At 32.9% G+C, this 9,413-nt stretch overlaps 1 protein-coding gene across 1 annotated transcript in view; it reads right to left on the bottom strand.

Annotated features, from left to right (window-relative positions):
- LOC111155517 (coiled-coil domain containing 7) overlaps positions 1-9,413 on the bottom strand; it is a 403,110-nt gene that overhangs the window by 66,340 nt on the left and 327,357 nt on the right. Inside the window, exon 29 of the mRNA XM_022515688.1 lies at positions 2,811-2,915. Within this exon, the coding sequence (XP_022371396.1) occupies positions 2,811-2,915 (105 nt within the window). The remainder of the gene's footprint in view (positions 1-2,810; positions 2,916-9,413) is intronic.

Genomic DNA, 9,413 nt, shown 5'->3' with positions numbered 1-9,413 from the left:
TTTCTTTCTTTCTTTCTTTCTTTCTTTCTTTCTTTCTTTCTTTCTTTCTTTTTCTCTTTCTTTCCTTCCTTCCTTCTCTCTCTCTCTCTCTCTCTCTCTCTCTCTCTTTCTTTCTTTCTTTTGTTCCTCTTTCTTTTTTCTGCTATTCACCCTAGGTACCTGATAGGGCTCCTGGAGGAAAATATCATAAAAATGTGGGATATTATATAAGGCTATATCCTAGAACATTTTATCTCTCACTCTAGTTCATGTCCATTCTCCAGCAATTATTCAATGATACTTTAATTTTCTTATTAGTTGCTGGATCCAGTTTTGGTTTTTGTTTTCAGTAAGAAGTGATTCTCACTATCAACTATCTGTATAGTTTGGGAGTCATGGTTCGCCCTATGACTTCGGTTCTCTGATGAAGCTACTGGTTGTTGAATTTCAGTTTTTTCAGCTTTGTCTTGTTTTGGGTATGGGAGTGAGGACTTCCAAGTTCTTTCCGACTGGATAGCAGGAGTCTCACATATGTTTTAAAAATCATTTTCCTAGATAGTGCATTTGTTTTGCTACTAATACAAATTGCATAACTCTAAAAAATGTTCATTTTCTAATTTTGTGTTTTTAGTATATAGATATAAAATCGGCTTTTGTATAGTTTTATCTTATATCCAGGAATCTTGTAAATCAATTGATAATTTTAAGATTTTATGTGTAGACTACGGATTCTTTTAGATTGCAATAACTGCACAGTCATATTGTCTGCAGCTTAGAGTTTTACCTCTCCCTTTGAATTTTTATAAGTTTTCTTCTTACTTTATTGTAACAATTAGGGTAACCAGGACAATAATGAGTAGAAATAGTGATAATACACAGTTATATCTCATTCCAATATAGAAGGAAAATAATTTACTATTAAGTTGCTGAAAGTCTTTTGTATTTTTTTAAGGAAACAAATTCCAAATAAAGAAATTTTAATTCATTTATTTTTTGAGATTATGACTTTTTTCTTATTTGATTAATGAGGTAAAGTTCTACATTGCTTTTTATTCCTGTACAATTGGTATTAAAATCCCCACTTTCTATTCAGATTTTAGTGATTTGAGTCTTCTTTCTTTTTTCTTCATCAGTCTAAATTTTTCTCAGTTTCATTCATCTAATGAATCCTCTGTGGACAGAATATATTTGGAAAATGGTTTTGATGCATTCTACCAGTCTCTGCCTTTAGTTTGGAGAACGTAATCCACTTTAATTACTGATAAGAAATAATTTATTGCTGCCATTCATAGCTTGTTTTTATCCCCCTATTTCCTCTTATACTGACTCCTTTCATGTTCAATTGATTTTTTAAAGGACTATATATTTTGTTTCCTTTCTAAATTTCCTTTGTATATATTCTATAGATTTTCTTTTTGGTTACCAAGGGGATTATGTATAACTTCTTAAAATTATAACAACCTAATTTAAATAAATACCAAACTTAACTGCAAACATCCAAAAACCATGTCTATACAGCTCCACCCCCCCTCTTTTTGTATTGTCACAAACAACATTTTTATACATTGTATGGTCAATGACATTGAGTTAGCATTATTTGTATATATTTTCTTTACAATATTATATAATAAAAAGTGGAGTTACAAACTACAATTTCAGTAATGCTGGCTTATATATTTGGCATGAACTTCACTAGAAATGTTTATTTCTTCATATAACTTAAAGTTACTGCCTAACATCCTATCACTTTAACCTGAGAGATTCCGTTTAGAGTTTCCTATAAGGCAGGTCTAGGAACAATGCCTTGAATGCCAGGAGATCTTCTATTCTTTGTAGTTTGGTTTTGTGCTGGAGCACTCCTTCACACTTACACCAAATTTTCTTACTATTTTGAAGATTTTTTTTCTTAAGTAGCATTCTCTTAGTTACTGTAAACATTTGATTGTTTCCCACTGCTCTGACAAAGTCAGATTTGACAGTTTCTGGAGTTTTGCTTGTTTGATTTTTGTTTTTAACGTTTCTTCTAAAGATCAAGAATTTGGGGCCTCCTCATCTATTTTGCTGCCTTATGGCGGTTGTTTGGAAACTGTCTCATAATACTCAGTTTATATTTTATTGCAAAGTACCTAGTCAACTGGCCACACCAGCTTTACACATATTCTAGCTTCTTACATCTTTTTCTCACCATTAGAAATGTCCCAACCTGGTTATAAGCTAAAAAGCAGCCATATTATCTATTTTGTGAAAGCTCCATTTATTTATTCCATCTTGTTATTAGAAAAGATGATGTAAGAAATGAATTATATTCTCTAAGAAACTGATCATATAACATCTAGTTTGTTATGAAATTTCACAATGTAGGTTGAATCCTATATATTTTTTGTTTCATAAACAGGAAAGGAAAACCAATTAACCATTATGCACCATTACCTAATGAATCCTTGTTTGGTGGATTAATGTGTACATAAAAAATTCACCTAATGATAAATATTAATTGATTGATTAAAATAAAATTACTTTTGAGAAAAGTTGTCTTACATTTGGATTTCTTATATTCTTTTTTTTAAAAAAAGTTTTTATTTTCAGCATAACAGTATTCCTTGTTTTTGCACCACACCCAATGCTCCATGCAATCTGTGCCCTCTCTAATACCCACCACCTGGTTCCCCCAACCTCCCACCCCCTGTCGCTTCAAACCCCTCAGATTGTTTTTCAGAGTCCATAGTCTCTCATGGTTCACTATATTCTTTTAACAACAGAATGATAGATTTAAAATAGTTTAACTGTTAAACTGTGTTTTTCTTGTCCAAACATCATAAATCTTTACTTACCTATGACTTTGTTTAAATCTAATTGATGTATTAGATCACTAATTGATGTATATATTGCTGGACGATCTGCTGTATCTGAAAGTTCTGAGGCTGCTTCATTTTTAACTAGAATAATAACAGATTACCAGATTAGTTGATTTAAAACTAAAATTTTGCTTATGGCAAAATTATAACACATAAAATTAATTAGAAATATTTTACTATATAGTTAGTTAGCCTTATTTTTTTTATTATTTAATCATTTTTTTAAATTTATTTTCAGCATAACAGTATTCATTGTTTGTACCACACCCAGTGCTCCATGAAATCCGTGCCCTCTCTAATACCCACCACCTGGTTCCCCCAACCTCCCACCCCCCCTACCTCTTCATCAATCTGAAGGGTTTGAAGAGTTAGCCTTATTTTTTTAAGTTTCTTTTGAAATTCCAATTAGTTAATTCAGTGAATCAGCATTTACATACAACACCTGGTGCTCATCACAAGGATACTCCCTAACTTTATTTACTTTACAATTTAACATACATTATCCAATTAAATACAAATGTGCCTAATAATTTTTAAAACTGATTAAATAGCCACTATGTGCTAGGTATTATACTAAGCATTTTTCAAATATTACCTCCTTTAATATTCATAATAATTCTAGGAAGTAGGTATTTAATCCCATTTAACAGATATGGAAAATAGAGTTGAAAGAGATTATGAATATTTTAGAAATTCACATAGTTATTAAGTACAAAAACATGAAATGAATTTTGTTCTTTTAGGGTCCAAAATCTATTCTCCAGCTAGTAGTTTCAAATGTCGACCAGACTGAGCATGTAATGTGAGTGAAATGGAATTGCCTAAGTTTGGAGCAGCATGAATAATGAAGGGGAATGGACAGTATATGTTTATTAAAAATAAAAACCTATTACTCTTCCTGTTACAAATGCAGGCCTGGTGTTCCTGGATCATCTAAATTCTCAAGAGAATACAGAAATGTAGATATTTGTAAGGAATTCCAAGATTTTAAAATATTTTCAAGTAATTTAAAAGTTTTAAGCATGGGACAAAAGAAATCATCAGCTATTATCACAAGAGATTCACCCAATTTTAGAAAGGATTAACCGTTAACACATGGGTAAGATTTAAGAGTCAATTGCTAGGTTACATTTCTTTGTAAAACATCATTCTTTATCCACCAATTTATCTATCATCTAGAAACAGGAAAATAAGTTCTAAAATCCTAAGGAAATAAGCACTTTCGGAAGAAAAAAATACCAATAAGCAAAATATGCCAAGAAAAAAGTGGAAAGAACAATTAAAAATTGAAATGCACAATTAAAGTAACCTTTCCAAAGGCCAGTCCTCCACATTTAAATCTATGGAATTCCTTATAATTCTTAAAGAATTAAATTCTATGCCATAGTACATAAAAAGGGAATTTTTGCATTCCTTTTACAAAGTCAAAATATTCATTGCAAAGATATTGACATTGAAATAGACATAACTGGCATAATTGCAATTAAAAATGCACATAGAAATATAATGCAATGAAATATAATGCAAGTTACATGTGTAACTAAAGATAATACCTTTATTAAAAATAAAAGAAACAAGTAAAATCAATTTTAGTAATGTTTTATTTAACAAAATAAATCCAAAATATCATTGCAACACATAAAAGAATAAAATTGATGAAATATTTTAAGTAGTCATTTTCACAGTAGGTCTTCAAACTCAAGCATGTATTATAAAGTTGTAATACATCTCAATGAAGGTTAGCTGCATTTTAAGTGTTTGATATCTATGTGGTTAGTGATTGCTATGTTACGCAGTACATGTTTAGAATATAAATGCAAAAATCTTAAATAAACAATAAGGAAATAAAATCAGAAGTTTATTAAAATAACAGTATGGCATCATCTAGTAGGATCCATTCCCAGAATTTAAGGTAGGTCATCTCTGAATATAGTTATTATATCAATAGTTCTCAAGAGAAGTGATGTAAGATTATTTTAAGGTAAAAAGTCATTTATAAAACTTAACCATAAATTCCTTTTTGAGTTTCCCCAACTTCATAGAGAGATAATTTATATATAATATTGTATAAGTTTAGGGTGTGTATAAGTTTAGGGCTTATGATGTGATGATTTGATACACTTATATACTGAAAACTGAATACCACAATAAATTCAACATGTCTATCACTATATATATATAATATATATGTATATATACATATATGTATATATACATATGTATATCGTATGTATATATATATTTGTTGTGAGGATATTTAAGATGTAGTCTCTTAGAAAGTTTCAAGTATACAGTATAGTATTAATAGCCACCATGCTGTATATTACATCCCCAGAACTTATTAATCCTATAAATTGAAGATTATACTCTTTGGCCAACATTTCCCCATTTCACCTACTCTCAGGTCCCTGGCAACCACTATTCTACTCTATGTTCCCATGAGTTAGTACATTTTGGATTACAAATATATAAGTAAGAATATACAGTACTTGTATTTTTTGTCTGACTTATTTCACGTAGCATCATAGCCTCAAGGTCCATCCATGTTTTGCAAAGGACAGTACTTCCTTCTTTTTTATGGCTGAATAATATTCCCCTGTAGGTATTTACCACCCTTCCTTTATCCATTGATTTTTCAAAAAGACATGTAGGATTTTTTCCATATCTTGGCTAAGGTGATTAACGCTATAAGGGACAGGGAAGTGCAGATATCTCTTTGGGATTCTGGTTTCATTTTCTTCGGATACATACCCAGAATATGGAATTTTGAATCATATGGTAATCCTATTATTTTTTTTGAGGAACCTCCATATTATTTTCCATTGGCTATAACAATATGGTTCCCTTTTCTCCACTTTCTCACCAGAACTTGTTATCTCTTGTTTTATTGATAATATCCATTCTAACAGGTGTGAGATGATATCTTATTGTGGTTTTGATATGCCTTTCCTTGACAATTAGTGATGTTGGGAATCTGTTCATCTACCTGCTGGCCATTTGAATTTCTTTGGAAAAAGGCATATATTCAGGCTCTCTACCCAGTTATAATGGGATTACTAGTGTTAATGCTATTGAGTTACATATTTAAGATATTGACCTCTTTTACCCAATATGTAGTTTAAAAACTTTTTTTTCCTATTCTGCAGGTTTCCTTTTCATTTTGTTGAGTGCTTCTTTTGCTGCACAGATTTAAAGTTTTATTTGTTCTATTTATTTATTCTTGTTTTTGTTGCTTGTGCTTCTGGTATCTTATCCAAAATGTCATTCCCAAGACCGATGTCAAAGAGCCTTTTCCTTAGGTCTTCTAGGAGATTTATGGTTTCAGGGCTTACAGTTCAGTCTTTAATCTATTTCAAATTGATTTTTATGTATAGGATCAATTTTATTTTTCACATGTGGATATTAAAGTTTCCCAACACAACTTATTGAAAAGACTATCCTTTCTTCATTTGAGTATTCTTGGCTTCCTTGTGAAATACTAGTTAACTGTATGCATTGGTTTATTTATGGACTCTCAATTCTCTTTCATTTGTCTGTGTGGAAGTTTTTATGCCAGTTTTGATTATAATAGCTTTGTAGTATGTAGTTTAAAATCAGCAAGTCCATGTCTGCAATTTTGTTCTTTCTCAAGATAACTTTGGTTATTTATGGTTTTGTTGTTGTTGTTGTTCCACACAAATTTTATGATAGCTTTTCCTTTGCTGTGGAAATGCCGCGTATAGTGACTGAAAAATCTATAGATGGCTTTGGGTTATATGAATATTTTTAAAAATATTAATTCTTCTGGGTTTTGGGGAGAGGAAGATGACAACAGATTAAGAGGGCCTTGGGCTTACCTCTTCCTATGAATACAACTAAATAATACACCATCCTAAATATCTCAGAAATTGACGTGAAAACTGACAGAACAAACACAACTGAAGGGAAGGGAAAGACCACATCAGAGAAGTTAGAAAGTGTGGAGATTTGGTATAGGGAAGATGTGAATCATGGGTACTTCAGAGGGGAAGGTCATGGGGAAGGGCAAGAGAGAGAGGAGCACGAGGGGAATGCACAAAAAGAACATTTCTCCAAATCTACTGGCTTGGAGTAAGAGAAGTTGAATTTCATGAGTTCTTGCAACCAGTGGACCTTAAAGCCCAGAGTTTAAAGGTGGGCATGGCTGGCATAGAGCTCAGAGGGTACTACATAGCTCCTGGAGAGAAGGGAGGGGAAAAACCTAGAGGCAGAGATCTTGGAAATAGTGATCTGAAGAACACATGGGGAACATGAGAGGGAGATTATTTGTTCTCAGAGTGCATCCATAAGAAGTGCTGATGGTGACACTGCTCCAGGAACCAAGGAGCTGGCTGGCAGTCTCCCTCCCTATCCCTCAGTATAAACACAGGGCCATCTGTGGAAAGCAGCATAGCACCAACACTTGCTGCCTAACTTGTGTACACCAAGCCCCATGCCCATGCACTCTGGTGGGAATACTCCTCTCAGCTGAGCTTGCATCATTCCCAGTGTGGTGGGCCTCTACCCTGGAGGACAAGCACAAACCCCTGCCCACAAACACATCTCCCAACCAGAGCTTTCTGCAGGGCCTCAGTTCTGGTAGAGGTAGTATCAGGTCTCATTTCACAAGCAGAACAAGCACACCTCGTTAAATCCCACCACATGACCAGATGACTAGCCTGAAGGATAGAGCAATCAAAACACAACACCAGAGTACACACAACATATACCAGGGACAATCCCTGAAGTGCCAGGCCCTGACTTCTTCTTCTTAAGGCTAGTACTTTCAGGAGCACAAGATATACCTGGCTTTTCTAATGTAGAGAAGAATGCCAAGACTTAGAAAAAGTGCCAAGATGGAGTAATTCATCTAAAATGAAAGAACAAGATAAAGTCATCGCCAGAGATATAAGTAAAACAGACATAAGTAACATGCCTGATGGAGAATTTAAAGCAACAGTTATAAAGATATTCACTGAACTTGAGAAAAGAGTAGAAGACATGAGTGAGATCCTTACCACAGAAATAAAAGTGGTAAAAAAAAAATCAGAGATGAAGAGCGCAATATATGAGGTAAGAAACAGACTTCACAAAATGAATAGCAGGCTGGAAGAAGCAGAGAAATGAATTAGTGACCTAGAAGACAAAGTACTGGAAATTAATCAGAAATTAATAAAGTTGAAGAAAAGAGAGAAAGAATAACTATGCAAAACAGGAATAGACTTAGGGAACTCAGTGACTACATCAAGCATAATAACATTCATTATTATAGGAGTTACAGAAGAAGAGAGAGAAAAGGGGTCAGAAAATTTATTTGAAGAAATAATAGCTGAAAACTTCCACAATCTGGAGAAGGGAACAGTCATTCAGATCCAGAGGGCACAGAGAACTTCCACCAAAATCAACAAAAGCAGGCCAACACCAACATATGTTATAAATAAATTTGCAAAATACAGTGATAAAGAAAACAATCTTAAAAGTAGTAAAACAAAAGAAATGCTTAACTTAAAAGGGAAGACTCATAAGGTAAGGTGAAGATTTCTCAACAGAAACTTGACAAGCCAGAAGAGACTGATGTGATATATTCAATGTGGTGAATGGGAAAAATCTGCAGCTAAGAATATTCTATCCAGCAAGGCTATCATTCAGAATAGAAGGAGAGATAAAGAGTTTCCCAGAAAAACAAAAACTAGAGAAGTTCATGACCACTAAATCATCCCTCAAGAAATATTAAAGGGTTCTCTTTGAGTGGAAAGGAGAGACCAGAAGTGACAAAGATAAGAAAAGAGCAGAGAAAATCTCCAGAAACAATGATAAAACAAGTAATAAAATGGCAATAAATACACATGTATCAGTAATTACTTGGACTGTAAATAGACTAAATGCTGCAATCAAAATATATAGGGCATCAGAATGGATTAAAAAACAAGTATCTTGCCTACAAGAGACCAATTTTAGACCTAAAAACACCTGCAGATTGAATGAGAGGGGATGAAGAAACTTCCGTCATCAAATAGATGTCCAAAGAAAGCCAGAGTGGCAATACTTATACTGGACAAACTAGGCTTTAAAACAAAGACTGTAACAAAAGACAAAGAAAGGCACTATACAATATAAAGGAGATAATACAACAATTGTAAATATGCACCCAATATGGGAACACCCAAATAAATAAAACATTTACTAACAAACTTAAAGGAACTTATTGATAATAACACAATAGTAGGGGACTTTAACACAACACTTCTATCAATAAGTTATCTAAATAGAAAACCAACATGGAAACAATGGCTTTATATGAAACACTGAATCAGATGGATCTAACATATATTCAGAACATTCCATCCTAAAACAGTAGAATACTCATTCTTTTCTATTGCACATGGACCATTCTCCAGAATAGAACACATATTAGGTCACAAAACAGGCCTGGTCAAATGCAAAAACTTTGAAATCATACCATGCACCTTTCTGACCACTATAATAAAAAACTAGAAGTCAATCACAGGGAAAAAAAAATCTGAAAAAATTCCAAAAACATGGAGATTAAGGAACATGCTACTAAATAATGAACGGATCAAC

The sequence above is a fragment of the Enhydra lutris genome, unplaced genomic scaffold, assembly GCF_002288905.1.
Source record: "Enhydra lutris kenyoni isolate GAN:26980312 unplaced genomic scaffold, ASM228890v2 scaffoldscaffold42, whole genome shotgun sequence".
NCBI lineage: Eukaryota > Metazoa > Chordata > Mammalia > Carnivora > Mustelidae > Enhydra > Enhydra lutris.
This window is presented reverse-complemented; position numbering and strand designations above follow the sequence as displayed.